General features: G+C 37.0%; 1 protein-coding gene across 1 annotated transcript; it reads right to left on the reverse strand.

Annotated features, from left to right (window-relative positions):
- Positions 1-46: 46 nt before the first annotated feature.
- Positions 47-5,831, reverse strand: LOC111998819 (tryptophan synthase alpha chain). Its single transcript, XM_024030923.2, has 9 exons — positions 5,499-5,831; positions 4,393-4,539; positions 4,254-4,319; positions 3,565-3,673; positions 2,498-2,574; positions 1,889-1,966; positions 896-973; positions 358-417; positions 47-262 (listed from the first exon to the last, which is right to left on the reverse strand). Exons 1-9 carry the CDS (start codon positions 5,694-5,696, stop codon positions 128-130), a joined length of 948 nt encoding a protein of 315 aa, XP_023886691.1. The 5' UTR covers positions 5,697-5,831; the 3' UTR covers positions 47-127.
- Between the last annotated feature and the right edge of the window lie 11,613 nt (positions 5,832-17,444).

Consider the following 17,444-nt stretch of genomic DNA (forward strand, 5'->3'; position numbering starts at 1 on the left):
TCAAAAAAGATGGAATTTTTCTGAAGTTGTCATCATGACATAATACTAAACAAAAATGTATTCTTATTTGATTCTGATGCATATCAAAGTTGACAACAAGCTTGAATTTATAACATAAAAGCTATTCTCAATCAAGTGCAGCTATTAGGGATTTGGTGAAAACTTCTAGTTCCTTCAAACCTTCCTCGGGGGATTTTGCTTCATTCAGTAGCTTCACCATGGCACTCCCAACAATCACACCATCAGCTCCCCATCCGACTACCTGTAACATAATTTACAATTTAGTCATACATACCAACATGAAAGGAAACACAACAATCTACACAAGTATGTAAAGGTATATGTTGGAAAATTAACCTGTTTTACATGCTCAGGTTTTGATATGCCAAAGCCAACTGCTACGGGCTTGGTAGTTGCCTGTCATAAAAATTGAAGTATGAAGCTTATGTACAGAATTGGAAATCACTCATATCATCAAAACTAAAGGCTTTTAGTTAAATGACCAGACCTGAAAAAATGCAATTTAAACATTCTTCATATCATGCTAGGGAAGGGTATTTGATATATTTCAAGCATCTTAACAGATGAAAAACTTAGTATTTCAATACTATGATAATAAACCCATACATATTTAAAATCAACTTATTTAGAATGGCCTACTATTTACACACTCAGCACAACCACAACTAGATTTCAGGCTTGTATACCTCCAAAACATGTATACTATTTATGGGCATATAACTGTTTTCAATCCACCAATTGCTATGATAGTCATTGTTTGTGTTTATTAATGACTTGAAACTCCTTTTTTTCCTCTTTGGTTGGACTTGAATCTCATTCAAAGATATCAGATGAGGTATATAGTGAATGCCAAGATGAGATTAAGTAGACAAACCGCTTTAATATCCTGAAGAAGAGTTTGAACTCGATCACTCACAGATGCACGAGCACCAGTGACCCCAATTGAGCTTACCTAGCATTCAAAAGAATCAACAATTAACTCTTACATGCAGTGTAAAATTTCACCTAAAAATTAAATGGCTAAGTAAAATAATTTTATTTCCCTTTTTTAAAAGAATTTTCACCACTATTCTGAAAACAGTTGCCCACAAGAGCTTAGACAACCTCTTCAATATAAGATGGGTACAACATGATTCATGAAAGATATAAGAGGAAATTAAGTTCTTGGTTTGGATTCTTGTCTATTCTGATAATTAATTGTTATTACTTACTAATTTCATTGCACTAACATAATGCAAAGATAAAATTAGAGCAAAAATTATTTAGTGAGGCATATCAACTTTCTTAAATCATAAAGTTGAATTATACTAGCACTGCTAAGAGCTACTCAAAACCATAGAAACAATCATAAAAATTCTAAATTTTTGGGTATTTGTATCACTATAAGTCAGTAGACTATTCTTGCATCTGCAAAATTAGGGAAGTATACCAAGCCAGTTAAAGCAACATCACGCCAAGAATAGAGGTGTGAACTTTCATTTTTTTAAACCAAGAATTCATTGTCGAAAACTTCATAATCTCCCTGTGCCATAAACAGACATTGCTGAGAGAAAATTTTGAAACTGTTACTTGAATCTGCTTTCTCAAAGTACAAGTATAGCAAATACATGTCAATAATTTCATTGGCTTACAGGGTACATTTGAAAGATAATTCCAACAGAACAGGAGAGATCAAAACAAACACCAAACTTCGTAATAATGACATCTTTTATATAACAATGCAAGTGGATCAATAAGACAAAAACTAAAAAACACTTAACTAATGTAGAAGCCTAATGTTTCGGTTGGAACATTCGCATTGCAATAAAACTAAATAAATAAAAGAAGAAACTTGGTAAGGAGCATCAGCTATAGAAAAAGGTCTTACAAGGTACACAAATCCTTCCGCTGCTTCAACAATGGCTTTCATTCGTTCAGTTGGAGTAGTGGGTGTAGTGAGCAGTACCTTAACCACACCAGTAGACATATCAGACCAACAAGATCCATGTACGTGCTATCAACTACATAAATTTAAAAGAAGGAATTGCATAATAGCACATATGAACGGGAAAAGGTTTAACAATTTCATAAATAAGGTCAATGAAAACTAATGACTTGGCATTTTACTCAAAGAGTTTGTTCATTGCACATCTACCTTTTCAAAAATTGTTTCTAGTAATTTCAAAAGATCGGTCTTTAAGATTAACTATCTACTAACTAGTAATTTCAATGAAAACCAATCCATACCCTAATATATAGGTAATAATATCTTAAGAAATAGATTATATACAGGTAAGTTAATCATTACATTGAAAAAGAGTTACTAAAGAAAAGTTGGTTCAAAAAACTTTATGATTACTATCATCACAAAGAACTGCCACCAACTGCTGTGGACCACAGTTTATATTTCATATAATAAAGAATCTGAAAATTTGAAAATTTTTTATCCAGAAACTGAAAGAGGGAAAAGAACATAGAAGATGAGAGGTAGACGCACCAATTCAATTCCATGCTTTGAAGCTTCCCTTCTCAGAATTTCAGTCTCCTCTAGAGGAACGTCTGGAACCACAAGCCCTGCAAACCAATGCACAATGAAGAATTTAATAAAATCATACAATAAAACAAATAACATTGGGACAGGGGAGAAGGAATCAAAGCATTTTCCATATTTACTCGGGGTTGATTGAGTGGATATATAATTTTTTTTCTCTGTAAATGCTAATAAATTTATTAAAAAATTATATTTTCTCATTTTCTGTTGTTTTTGTAAAATGGACTCAAGCACTAGATTCTATTCAGAGGAAGCCCATGCTAACCATTTTTACAAGAAAAGGAGAACAATTATGCATAAAAATTGGTTGATAACTCAGTTTTTGGCCAATACATTGCATCTTCTTCTGAAGATATCTGAGTTTAACTCAAAATGAAAAGTAAAAAGCTTTCAGTAATTCTTACACACTACAGCATAGAAGAACCTAAGTAAGAAACCATTAAAAGTTAAAAATTCCGGTCAAGTACATGATTTTTTGAAAACACATGGCCATTCTTACATAATTTTAATGGGACAGTTAAAATTGCTGGTCCAACCATAGTCTTTTGCCATATCTATATAATGAAGGATGCTCACAGTTTTGAGTATCAAATTCAATACTATTACAAATTTATGTTATCTAACTGCATAAAAAAGTTGCCAAGTGAGTTAAATGATTGCTATATCCAAATAAAAAACACTTAGTTATGAACCATGTATATTTTGTTTCCATTCCCACTAGTTCTATTCTAGGTTGCGATCAGCAAACATACCTGTTGAAATAATCAGAAGGGGAAGTGTGGGTAAGCATAGACCCACTGTTTAGGCTAGACTCTATTAAGTTTAATCTAAAATGCATTTACAGACAGAGAAGTTGTGAGGCATACACATAGCATTTGAGTAAATAAAATGGCTTGCTTCCCCTTCCCTTTGCATTCATAAAATTGTTTAAAATATCATAACTTACCAATTAGATCCAAAATCATCATTGTGAAAAAGCTTAAAGTTTCAGTAAAGCATAAATTATAAGTTACCATGTACTCCTACGTCCTTTATAGTGGACATGAACTGCTCGACACCACGCTTGAGAATTGGGTTGTAATATGAAAATAATGCGATTGGAGAAGATAGTTGTGGAATCACCTGTCAAAAATGATAACATTTTAAACTCCGAGTATGAAAAAAATAGGCAAAGAAGCAATAATTAAAAAATGTTTTACACTTCCCTTCTTTTGATTTTTCTTTTATCTAAATACATGTATGTATTTAGTGAAAAGCGCCACTCTAAAGTAAACAAATAATTAAATAAATAATGGATGAGTGTAGCAGTGTTCTCTAGTATCAAATGGTGATATATTTATAGTAAAATATGCATAGCTGAGATAAGTGAATATACATAGCCAATCTATTTCCTGGAAATTAGCATCTCAAATGATTGATGATTTAAAAAAGAAAAGAAAAAGAAAGTATCAATCTTCTCATGCAACTAGCATAACACTACTATAGTAGGAAAAGTTTTTCAAATTCACTTCTTTGATTTAGTTTTCACTAATAACAAAGGTGGTAAGGCATAAGTGAAATTATAAACATTTGACAAAGACCTAATTGTGGATGTTCTGCCTAATATAACACAGACAAAGAACACCTATAAGAAAGTAACAGAGGCTATCATTGTATCTTGATTTGATGATGACAAAGGCATAACATTATATAATGGTCCTACCTCCTTCAGCATAGAAATAATTGCATTGTAATTGGTTCCTCTTGCCAAGGAACGTGTAGCTGCAGCCTGTACAAGAAGATGCATCATTAAGAGAAATGGAGACATTAATTGAAACAAATACAAAAGACAACTATAATACCTGGATAACTGGACCATCAGCTAAAGGATCAGAGTATGGCACACCCAGCTCAATTATGTCTGATCCACAAGAGTCGAGCACCTTCAATGCTTCTGCTGTGGTTGAAAGGTCCGGATCACCGGCCGTGATGTATGGAATAAATGCCACCTTCACACATGAGCATGTTTGTTAGAGGAACACTATCGGATTGAGAATCTTGTATATTAAACACCTGCTAACGACTGATCCCAAATGATATCTAAGTGAAATTATTAGTATCCAGGATTCAGTGAAATGATTACATTCGGTTTCACAATTAGGGAAGATACCAAAATCTGCAGTACATGACCTAATTACAAGAGATAATTCAAAAGCTATGCTTTAGAAGATGGCGTGGAGCTTGAAAAAGGATATTATTTTTTCTGGCCAATTTAGATGTGTGAAGAGATAAGGATGATATCTCAATAGTCTAGGACAATTACAAACATATAGTACAATTAAAGTTTCTACAATAATACACAAATATTCATGAGAGAATCAGGGAAAATTTGATAACAACCTTTAGATTAAGTGAGTAACATCACCCTAGTACTTCAATTTTTCAGCTTTCCAAAATCCACAATGTTATTCAGCAGTCTCTTCTATGATCCATCTTCTCTTATCACATTCAAACATACACCATGAGGTAAAATCCACCAGGGTCCTCAACCATTTGAACAAATTAAAACCCCTCAAAATGCAACCTCTATATCCAAGATTTACCTCACTTAGTGAAACAATTACACAAAATAGTCAACTTTCCAAGTGACACCAGAAGCACACTTATACATAATTTCCACTTCCTTTCACAAATAACCCCCAATTCAAAGAGAACCTCCAAAATTGAAAATGATTAACGCATGCTCCATTACCATAACAATGAAGATCACAATGGCATATAGAAATAACAAGAAAACTAGAATGATAAGAAGCACCCAAAACACAAACCCGGAAAAAAAATAATATAAAATAAAACATATACCAACACTCCAATTGAAACAGAGAACAACCCATGATTTTTTTGGGAGAATGTAATTGAAACATAATAGAGAAAACAGAAAGCGAATGCAAAGTGAAAAGATGCTTACTTTGCCTTGTTTTTTCAGTCTTGTGAAAGTCTCAGAGAGCCCAACAGTAGGGACAGTGCTGATAGCAGCCATTGGAGTGAATCTTCTAGCTGGGGTAGCAAATCTCTGAGAGGAAAAGCGGAGAAAAGAATGGGTTTCTAGGTTGTTCTTCTTCAATTCAAAGAAGCTTGTTGTTGGTGACTTAAAAGCAATAGCCATAGAAAACAAAAGGGTCGTGTTTTGCTGAATTTGAATGAAAATGTACTTGTGTTTGTGCGTGGGGTTAAGCAGTCAAAATAGAAGAGGTTTTGGAAAATGAAAATAGAGATTTGCTCTAGTACACTACGTCTCTGGTGCCGTTGTACTTTATAGTGTTAAAGTGTGATGGGATTTCAATCGTGGGTTGGTCTGATAATATCTAGACCGTTCAGTGAAAAAATAGATGATATCTTCACCGTTCATTTTTTTTGGAGCCAATGTTAATTTGTTTCGATAAATTCTAATCCTACCTTTTTTTTTTGAGGGTGAATTCTAATCCTACGTAGTTAGCCGTTTTGAAATTTTTTTGACATTTACTTGGAATATCTTTTTTTTAATTATATTTTTTTTTGAGTTTGTTTCCTTATTTTGCTGACAACCACTATTTTCTTTTTTCTTTTTGACCGGTTTGCTGACAACAATGGGTTTTTTTTTTTTTTACCATATTCGCTTATATGTAATTTATAAACGAATGAGGAAGATAAAGTATCCACATCATACAATAAATTACTTTTTTTTTTTTTGTTAAGAAAATACAAAAAATTACTTGAAGTTGATCTTTTGTAAATTATATTTTTCCATCCTAAACATTCACATCAATTTCTATGATCTGAAACTATTAATTTGCACCATAGATACTTCAATTTGATAGATACTTCAATTTGAGAGAATCAATATATATCTATTGGCTGCAAATCTGTTAAATGAGCAGTATTCTAGTTTTTTTAATCATTAGTATAAGTATAATTTTTTTATTGCACACGAACAAAAATATTGATTAGGTGGCATGTGTGGCTCATGTGTGTTCATTTTCATCTCATTTTAATGTTCAATTTATCCAAAAATGGGAGTATTGATACAATTTTCTTAGATTGAGGTGTCAATTGAACAAATTGATAGTTTGTGAGAAGTGAAAAATGTGTGTTTCTATTTAATATTTTAGAATAAAGCATGATTAATGTTAGTTTTCCTGATTTTCTCATGTGTATTTCTTTTGTCTTTTTACTTAATAATGGGAACGTTACACACATCTAACAAACTTTTATTTTTTATTTTTTTAAGATTACTAGTAGGATATATAGGAGGGAAATAAAATTAAAATTTAAGGGCCAGATATGGAAAATCTAGCAAATCTTCTACTCACAATCAGCTGCTGAATTTGTCATATAATTTGCAAAAATAAAAAATAAAATTGTCCATATCACATATGGCATATATATCACCATTATCATTTCTGGCAAATAATTTTGGGGGAAGTGAATAGTGATATCAATCTTAATTGCCACGAGAATTGAACCTAGACCTACTGACAAGCCCATTTAAAGTTATATCATATTACAAATATCATGCATATAATCATCATCATACCATTGATTAGGAAAGTGAAACAATGTATTTGGTACACCTAACATTTTCCCTTTGGATCTCTCACATGGTCTGTATTTGCATTTTGCACAGTGAAGAGCACATTTATGATTTAACACTGCGCAATAATATACTTTGTTGTCAATTGTTACTTCTCTCTATTCGCACTGTTAGTTATTACGGGGTTCAATGAATGAACAAATGCTGCATTTTATGTTATTTATTTAACCTTATATCTTAGTTTCATATGTTCGATATTATTTATCTTGTTGCTCAACAGTGCTTTCTAAAAAATATGGAAGACACATCTTTTAGATGTCGGTGGATCTTACCAATTTAAGTTATGTAGCATGAGATTAGATATGAGAAGGACCATATTTGTTGTCAATGCTTCATTTCTCTGATTTTTTAAAGTTTGCAGTAGTTGCTTCTTAGTCGATGCATAGTTTGTAATGTATGGTCAGTCACCTCTAGCACATGTCATAAGTCTATTCTTTGACTTGATTTGCAAATGGACTTTTGTGCACATTATTGATGCATCCTTGTGCAAAATGAGTAATGAGTTTGATGTTGAAGAAAGAAACAACCTGTGGTTGTGCACTTGTGCTGGCAGATGAGATGATGTGAAAGAATCTGACATTGTGTTGAATCCTCAAGGAGGCTGAGGTGACTCAAACTCTTAGAATTGAAAGGAACCATTTCATAGCTGAAATCCTCAATAAGTTTAGAGACAATTTTTTTTATAACTATTGAAACAACATAACTTGATCGATACGTATTAATAACAATAGTATCAATAAAGAGTATATATTAAAGTAATGTTACTTCAATTACGACTTGTGATGTTTCATAAGTTAAAGAAATTTGGGTAGTAGTAGGATCATTTCTAACCAATTAAAAAATATATATATAAAAAACAAAAAATTATTTACCTAAAATTTCTGTTTTGTGATAGTATTTGTTTACTATTTTGGATGACATGCATTGTTATTTTCTGCAAATTTATTTGTGTGAGCTCATAAGTCCACAACAGAAATAGTCAGAAATGTAACCGCTACTTTAAAGAGTTTGTTGTTGTCATTTATTTCAGATGCTGATGCCACAGTAGTAGTACTGTTGCAAGTCATTGTGCATGATAATAGTGTAAAATGTGTAAAACTCTCTCTAGTTATTAAGATAGCATAGCAATGTGAAAAGAATTTAAAACAGGCTGTCACATGTTAAGTAAGCACTAGTGGGCTATCTACAAATCATAGCTTAATACATATGCTGGTTGAAAGGGCACTCCATCTCCATGTACAATATTGCCTTGGCCCTACTTATCTAGATAAAAAGAACTCTTCTATTTGGTACTTAGCATGACTTGCAAAAATGACTTAACTCCATCTTATTAACAATTGAAAGATAGTCTTTATCATTTCAGGCAAAAGAAAAAAAGAACTAGCATACAGTTCATTAGTATTAGTTGAAGGAAAGTCTTTAGCATCGAGCTAACCTATATATATTTTCGAGTATGGGAAAAAATATTTGATCTAAATTTAGAGAATTTTTGTTGCCACACTCAAATTCATGTTACCAATGAAATTTTAAGCATGTAAGTCACTACAAGGAGTTTTGTTTTTGGAATTAATTAAGCAAAGCAAGTTTTATGATTATTGCAATGGGAAAACAAAAAAATTGAGAGACATGTACCGTCGCATCAACATTTTGGACTTTAGTCATTTTCATGTGTATTAGTGAACGTAATTGTAGAGTGAAACCATTCAAATAGATCTATAATTTATATAAATATATAGACATTTTCTAAATTTGGTTCAAATCAGCGAAACCAACTGCTTTGATTTTTTTACTTGAATTTTCATTGTGGTTCGTAGTACATAGAGCATCTATTTCTTCAAGAAGCAACAAAAAAAAGTTTTAATATGTATTTTTCATTTTTTATCTCTAGTATAAATACTCTTAATTAACCTATGAACATCTTTAAGTTGATACAAAATTTCATTAATATGAGTAACAATTAGTCATGTCTCAGCTTATTATAATTTTAAAGAGAAAATATTATTATTTACGACTGCATTATGCTAAGGATTAGGATTGCAAAATTTTAAATATTATGAAAAATAAAGGGAAGACAAGAAAAGAAAGAACGAAAAAGATTAATGTAACTCGACTCTAATATCTAACATCCACGACACAAAATCCAAAAGGATACATCTTTATCATTGGCTTAGATTGATAGAGCATAACAATATAATCCATAATTATGATGAGTTTACAGATTGAAATGCCCAACTTAAAATAATAATAATAATAATTGAATCCAAAGCATAAAACAATGCTTTCCAATTTTGGTGTTTCAACTAAAGGTATACACAAATAATAGCGATCGATATTAAAACAAAGAATCCCCTTAATGAGAAAATTGGAAGAAATACTCTATGAAGCAAGATGTGACAAAACACTTGCTATGAAGAAAGGTATTAAGAGAGAAAATTGAAAAGATAAATATACTAATATGCATAAGAATTAGAAAAAGGCAGTAATAAAAGTTCATAGACAAAGATGATTATACTATAAATCACCAACAAGAGGAAACAAATTATGTGAATGAATAAATCTAAGAAAAGTCTAATCGACTTGTTTTGATACATAAGATTTGAAATATTATGGCACATAAATAAAGATGAGAATGAAAAAAAGTGAAAGAAATTGATGCGGTTTGACTCTAATAGTTGTATCTCCAATACAAAAATTCAAAATTTTATATTTTTCTTATTTACTTTGATCGGGGATATCTACAATAGAATTTATATTTACATATATATTGTAGGGACTCAGTTTGGACTGACCCTGAGTATGAATGGGTTTTCAGCCCAACAAGCCCAAACAATAAATTTATAGAGAGTGGGTTAAAGGTTTAGGCGCTGGCCGTCGTTCATCAAGTATGAACTCTCATTTATAAAAAGATACTTAGAGTTTCTTTACAACTGGGAGGATTCTCCTCGGCCATGGGCCGAGGAGGCCTTTTACTTCTCTTTTTTCCTCCTCCTCTTTTTTACTTTACTTGCTTTCCTTATATAGTCTTCATCTTCCTATCTCCTTATTCCATCTGTTGATCATTCATTTGCCTCTCTTCTGGCTGTTCGTCCCATCAGAGGCCTTATCAGTACTCGAGTGGTTCACTCTGATCAACGTTGCCCTGCTAAGGGGTTATATCCCCATTAATGTGGCTAGGGGGTTAGGTGAATGCATTAAATGCGAGGGTCACAGCTTACTTTGGGCCTGGTCTTTCCCGAAAATCACCATTGTCAGGCTGAGGATGAGGAGGTCCTCGGCATGGATTGGGAAAAGAGGCTTTCCCCAATTTAGCCTTGAATAGTCAGTGTTCCTTGGCATGGGCCTTGGGCCTGCTACCCGATGGGCAGAGGCTATCAGGCCCACGGGCCCCACAATAGCCCCTCAAAACCCTGCTGCAGGTTTCTTCGGACGGGGAGGAGGGTTTTGATACCTGCGGGCCCTCTAGACGAGTCGCCCCGCTTCAGCTCGTGTTAATGCTAGTGGCTTTTTGACTGCCCGATGCGCGTTTTTAGCGTTTCAAGACTTAATGGGTGTCCACATTAAATTTTGGCGGCACCACGTTTCCCACTTTCAACGGTATGATTTCTGGCTTTTATGAACAAGCGGTTACATTTGGGGACCCAAGGGGGAGTATAAGTACCTGTTTGAACTGCCTAGTTTCATCATTTTCGCGCTTACAACCATTGATGCGTATGACTTAAGTCTAGTTCAACTTGCACTCTTCCTGAAGAGAATCGCCATACTTCTGTAAGTCTTCTTTTTCTAGCGACCCCAAATTTCCTTGATTTTACTCCTCCTTTTCTTCTTTTAGAACTTTTAGTCATCTTTGGGGAATTGGTAAGTTTAAGAAGTTGGTTGAGTCCGACGAGATGATGAACAAATTCATTGTCGACTATGGAATACCAATAATGTGAGTTTGAAGTACTGTGAAGAAGGGGAGTGGTACCTTAAGAGGAGAGAGGGTGAAGTTGTGATCCCAATAGTCGCTTTTGTAAAAGGGGGGATGAGAATCCCTATGAGGCCAGTAACTCTCAATTACCTTAGGCATTTTCGCCTGGCTCCTACTCAGTGTGCCGTGAATGTATTTAGGATATTAGGGTGTGTAGATACCCTGAATGAGAAAATTGGGCTGAGACTGACTCACCACGATGTGAACTAGTGTTACAACCTTCATCACCTGAGGGGTAAGACGTACTATATGAAGACAAGGGACGATAGGGTTCGTCTTATCCAGTGTCTTCCTGATTCCAATAAGGGGTTAACCCAAGATTTCCTCATAGTGTCGGGAGAGTGGCACAACGGTTTTCATTGCCCAACAGTAGAGGGGGAGCCAGGTAGGATATCCAAAGTAAAAGACAATCTAGGTTTCAGTATTTTCAAGTTTTATAACCGTATATTTGATTTGGTTGATTAACCATAGGAGTTTCACTTTTCTTGTCACAGATCCGCACGCCTTTGCACGTCATTTCCATCTGGTTAACAAAGCAGATTTGGAGACCGTTCTTAGGTTGGACCTTTTCCTAAACGAAACCGATAAACAGGTCAGAGCTGCTCATCACATCCTCGGATGCGACCCAGCTCAGAAATCATTCTCAGTCCCGAAGCACGTAATTCGAGCTTGTGACCCTCGGCTTACGCAGATCACCGTGGTGGAAGACGGTTTTGCATTTACTGAGGGGTCTTATATACCTGAAGGCATTCCGCTAGCAGGTCCCTCCTCATCCGAGTAAGTAACAGTGGCCGAGGAAGGACTATCTACGAAGGAACGGGAGGTGGTTGAACTGAGTTCTTCTGAGGACGAATATAGTGTATTCGACCTAGCTGATCAATCCGAGGATCCCTCTGGTGATCTAGGAGACCCTCATTTGTCCGAAACAGATCTCCAGTCCCTAAGAGTTAGTACTCCGACTGAGATGGGTTTAAAAAGACAGCCCTAAACCAATCTTCTTGACTTGCTCGAAGGCGGTTCCAAGAAAGGTGTATCAGAAGAGTCGCAGCCCCAGCCCCCAGCACCTCCGCCCCAGATTTTAACTATGCAAACCAGGTCGTCCTCTGTCCCCATAGTATCAGACCCCCAGACTGAGTCTCCTGTCCCGAAAAGGAAAAGGCTTTCTAAGGGTAAAGAGCCAATGGATGGGGGCAAGTCCCATTCCCCACCCGAGGAGGGTAGGTTTCGCAGGCCTCCGAAGCAACTGAAGCTCGGTGATCAACGGAAGAGTAAGAAGGCCATCCAGCAGTCCGAGGCTCAAGCCTGGCTGCCCGCTGCCATGCTCCATGATCAGCCCCTGATGGATAACGCGTCGATGCGGGAATCTCAAGGAGCCGAGGGGGCTCTTATAGCCGAGGCCCTGGAGAAATCTCTTCTTCTTCCCACTGACATGGCCGAGCTAAGAAATATGACTAGGGTAGAGGTTGTCCTCGACCTTAAGAAGTATCTAGGAATGGTGGGTCCTTTGGCACCTATTCATTTTATTCAAAGTTTGTCACTTAATACCTTCCTTTCTCTTTACGGAGTTACTTGTTTTTATTGGCAGGCTATCCAGGCCCTTTTTAGGTTAAGCGAGGAGGTCGATGACCATAGCAATGCCTTAGCGCAGGAGCGTGACAAGTTCTTGGATGCTGCCAATACTCTCAAGAGATCTGAGGCCGACCTAAAGAAGGCGACCGAGGATCTGGCAAAAATGACGAAGGCCAGGGATACTGCTGTCTCCGACCTAGCCGTGGCCAGGAAGCAAGCTGAGGATCAAACTAATCGCTTGCAAGACGTTGAGGGTCAATTACAAACTGTCAAAGAGAACATTACCTATATGAAGGAGAAGTTAACCAAGGCAATCCATGAAAAAGGTGTTGCCGAGTATGCCAGGGACGAGGCTGTGAGAGCCAAAGGCGAGGCGGTATTTGCAAAAATAGACGCTGAGCGCTCTGTGGAAAAGGCGGAGGAGGATGCTTTCGCAGATGGGGTGGCTAAGACTGAAGCCACCCTTCGGGCTCAAGTTCCTGCAGTGTGCAGGCATTACTGTTCTCAAACCTGGCATGAAGCCCTCAACCAAGCAGGGGTTGATGCCTCATCTGATCTTAGAAGGGAGGACAGGGTATATTACCCTATTGCCATTCACGAGGTTGCACCTGCTGCTCCCGAGGAGGGACCCTCATTACCAGTGTTTGAGAGTCACGATAAGACCGCCGAGGATACATCATTAACTGACCAACCATCCGAGGAGGTTGAGCCCCAGAGAATGTTGGGGGAAGTTATAACCGAGGGTCAGAAAATACCACAAGACGTAGCGAGGCCTACGGCGGAACCTTCGAGACCAAGCCCTTAGGCCTTGGCTAAAGCCTTTTGATTTGCTCATCTGATTAATTTACCTACTGAGTCGGGGAGACTAGTATACAACATAGGATAATTTTGTTTATTTTCTCTTTTATTTCATTTTGTTTCTTGCCTTAGTGGCGTTGTAAGGAAATTGTGTACTTTCTGTTTGAACTGAATACTTAATACTTTGCTTCTAACTAATGATATTTTCTTTTATTTGCTTTACTATTGTATTCTGCTCAATATTCGTATTCTATTCTGGAGTTAGCCTTATGAAACCATCTGTTATCCTTCAAATATAAATCTAAAGATCGTATTATAGCTTGACTCTAAGTAACGCTTTGGTTTTTCTTCAGATAGTTATTTTCTCCATGGGTTCGAGTTCGAGGACCATGCAATACCTTGGTTAGGCCTAGTACTTCTATTTTTCTATGAGTATCTAGTTTGCCATAGGCTTGGGTCCGAGGACCATGCAATACCTTGGTTCTGTCTACCACTTCTATTTTTCTATAAGTATCTAGTTTCCCCATAGGTTTGGGTCCGAGGACCATGCAATACCTTGGTTCTGTCTAGTACCCAGGTATTATGGTGTGTATAGTTTTACCATAGGCTTGGGTCCGAGGACCATGCAATACCTTGGTTCTGTCTACCACTTCTATTTTTCTGTAAGTATCTAGTTTCCCCATAGGTTTGGGTCCGAGGACCATGCAATACCTTGGTTCTGTCTACCACTTCTATTTTTCTGTAAGTATCTAGTTTCCCATAGGTTTGGGTCCGAGGACCATGCAATACCTTGGTTCTGTCTACCACTTCTATTTTTCTGTAAGTATCTAGTTTCCCATAGGTTTGGGTCCGAGGACCATGCAATACCTTGGTTCTGTCTACCACTTCTATTTTTCTGTAAGTATCTAGTTTCCCCATAGGTTTGGGTCCGAGGACCATGCAATACCTTGGTTCTGTCTAATACCCAGGTATTATGGTGTGTATAGTTTTACCATAGGCTTGGGTCCGAGGACTATGCAATACCTTGGTTCTGTCTACCACTTCTATTTTTCTGTAAGTATAAGTTTATCCTCGGATCGCTTTGCTGGAGGTGATTCCTCCTTGGGTCAGATTATGATCTTTACACGTGGCGTTAATCTCGCCTCCAGCTCAATGCCCCATCTTTTTCATTTATGAAGCGCCCATTGTCCGTTCGTGTTCTGCGCTTGACGCTTCGGTGCGCGAAATGCGCCTTAATTAATGTCCTCGTAAATTAACACGAGTCCAACGGTCTATAGCCTCCTTGGAAATTGGTAGCTTCATTATTAGCCCAGCTGATAATTCTCTTTTCAAACTCTGCATGAATGAATTCTCACCAACCCCCACCCCCTATAAAAGGTGGCGAGATAGTTTCTCCACAACCCATGGACCTTTCAACACCAACAGAAAAACAGAACACATTCTTCCAACTTCCCAAGCCCTTTCAACAACCCCGCCGGAATTGTGACTGGAACCGGGAAAAACCGGTATGGCCGCAGCCCCCACTGGGCTTTCAGTGCGGCAGAATCTAGGCGTAACCCCGATGGCGCCCTACAAGGTGGCCCAGAGGGATGTTGTTAGAGTACCTAACGTCTCTCCTCGGAGCGCACCCCCGACGAAGAAGACGTGCGAATTCACCTCATGGGCGGTACTCGAGTGTTGCCGTCTCCAACGGCCAACACTCATGAGGATTGGAGAGAATCAAGGGAACATCATGGGGGAAGGTATCCCGGAGCCCCTGCATCTGCTACTCTCTTTGTTCTAGCTCCGCCTGGCCGAGAAGGGAGTTGTCGGTGGCCTGGAAACATGATGGCCCTTCCCCTTCTCTACCTTTTGTCAAGCTCTCCCATTCTCTTTATACCAATAAAGAGACGGCTTGACACTTCCCACTGGCTAGTTTTTTCTTAGGGCGGCTCCACCTGGGCCTCTGATTGTAGATAGCTGGTAGGATTAGCTTGTAAATTTGTGTGTGAAACACACCTGCCTGAGCCTCTGATTGTAATTTGTAATGTTTCTGTTTATGAAATGATAATAATATCAAGATTTCTCTCTTCGCTGTCAAATCTTCTATTTTTTTTTTTTCAACCTACTGTAAAACGACTACTTAGAACACTCGCCTGGTGCGTCGGCCAGTACCCTAATCCTTCCCACAGACGGCGCCAATTGTAGAGACTCAGTTTGGACTGACCCTGAGTATGAATGGGTTTTCAGCCCAACAAGCCCAAACAATAAATTTATAGAGAGTGGGTTAAAGGTTTAGGCGCTGGCCGTCGTTCATCAAGCATGAACTCTCATTTATAAAAAGATACTTAGAGTTTCTTTACAACTGGGAGGATTCTCCTCGGCCATGGGCTGAGGAGGCCTTTTGCTTCTCTTTTTTTCTCCTCCTCTTTTTTACTTTACTTACTTTCCTTATATAGTCTTCATCTTCCTATCTCCTTATTCCATCTGTTGATCATTCATTTGCCTCTCTTCTGGCCGTCCGTCCCATCAGAGGCCTTATCAGCACTCGAGTGGTTCACTCTGATCAACGTTGCCCTGCTAAGGGGTTATATCCCCATTAATACGGCCAGGGGGTTAGGTGAATGCATTAAATGCGAGGGTGACAGCTTACTTTGGGCCTGGTCTTTCCCGAAAATCACCCTTGTCAGGCCAAGGATGAGGAGGTCCTCGGCGTGGATTGGGAAAAGAGGCTTTTCCCAATTTAGCCTTGAATAGTCAGTGTTCCTCGGCATGGGCCTTGGGCCTGCTACCCGATGGGCCGAGGCTATCAGGCCCACGGACCCCACATATATATATATATATATATATATATTTATATATTTGAAAAGTGATATATAGAATTTAAAAATAATCCAATTATCAATTTATTTCATGTATTTTTTTTATTAAAAAAAATTAAACTTCATGTCAATAAAATTGATCAGGCAAAATTTAAGCTCAATTTCTTAGGTGTTATGCTTAACATTTTCAATATATTTCCAACCATGTAATTGCATTGATTAATACACAATTATATTGCATTTTATTGGTCAAGGTAATCACATAATATATTAAATTTAATTGAAATTTTACATGAGGTACAGCACTTAAAAAGAAGTAGTTGAAATTTGTCTTAATATCAGTGGCTCTAATATAAATCTTAATGCACTAAAAAGCAATCAATTCTTGGACCTAATATTATCTTGGAGAAGGGAAAAGTGACTCATAATTTAGGATCATCAGCAACCGTGGCTTGTGGCAATATTCTCTGATGCTAGGCATGTTTATGTCTTGTAGTACTAGTAGTTTCGACCTAATTAAACAACATTCCACTATGTTCTTTTAAGCTATGTTGACATATATATATCATATGTGTCAAATGTTTGTGAGTTGTAAACCACGTGATATGTGTATAGCAGTCTTGGTCTCGTGATGAGTTTGATGCGTTGATGTACACTTTGGGTCTCTCGTGTTGAGTTGAGTTGAGGTTGATCGCTGATGTACACGGGCAATTTGACTCGTTCATTTGATGATTAATCTCCTTCCTTTTCCAATGGGACCCCTTATCTGAACCTAGATTGAACTATAAGCAAATCACCCTCCAATAATTGTGTAGGGGTCAGGTTCAGGTCCACCTGTAAGGGTAACTAAGCACCTGGACTCTACTTGGAAGTTGGAATATATATATATATATATGTGTGTGTGTGTGTGTGTGTGTGTTAAAAACATTCTGTGAATAAATCTCTGGAAGGTAAGGATTTTCTCTGCAATGGAAGACTTAATTACCAAGGTAGGGTTAATATAAGATATATAGAGGTTTTCGATGAATCATTCTTGAAGTGGATTCACTACTTGTATTTTCATATATGTGGTTATAGCAACCTTTTGGTCTGAAACTAGTAGGTTGAGGTGTGTTACACTTACATGTACATGAACAACGTATAATATTG

The sequence above is a fragment of the Quercus suber genome, unplaced genomic scaffold (genome assembly GCF_002906115.3).
Source record: "Quercus suber isolate HL8 unplaced genomic scaffold, Cork oak 2.0 scaffold_632, whole genome shotgun sequence".
In the NCBI taxonomy this organism is placed as follows: Eukaryota; Viridiplantae; Streptophyta; class Magnoliopsida; order Fagales; family Fagaceae; genus Quercus; species Quercus suber.

What these genes read in the sequence shown, in the direction of transcription:
- LOC111998819 (XM_024030923.2), bottom strand. Translation starts at nt 5,696, where the DNA reads ATGGCTATTGCTTTTAAGTCACCAACAACAAGCTTCTTTGAATTGAAG. An exon ending in TTATTTCTATGCTGAAGGAG is followed by an intron (nt 3,674 to 4,253) that starts GTAGGACCATTA and finishes CATTTTTGACAG; the next exon opens with GTGATTCCACAACTATCTTC. An exon ending in AACCTGAGCATGTAAAACAG is followed by an intron (nt 263 to 357) that starts GTTAATTTTCCA and finishes ATTATGTTACAG; the next exon opens with GTAGTCGGATGGGGAGCTGA.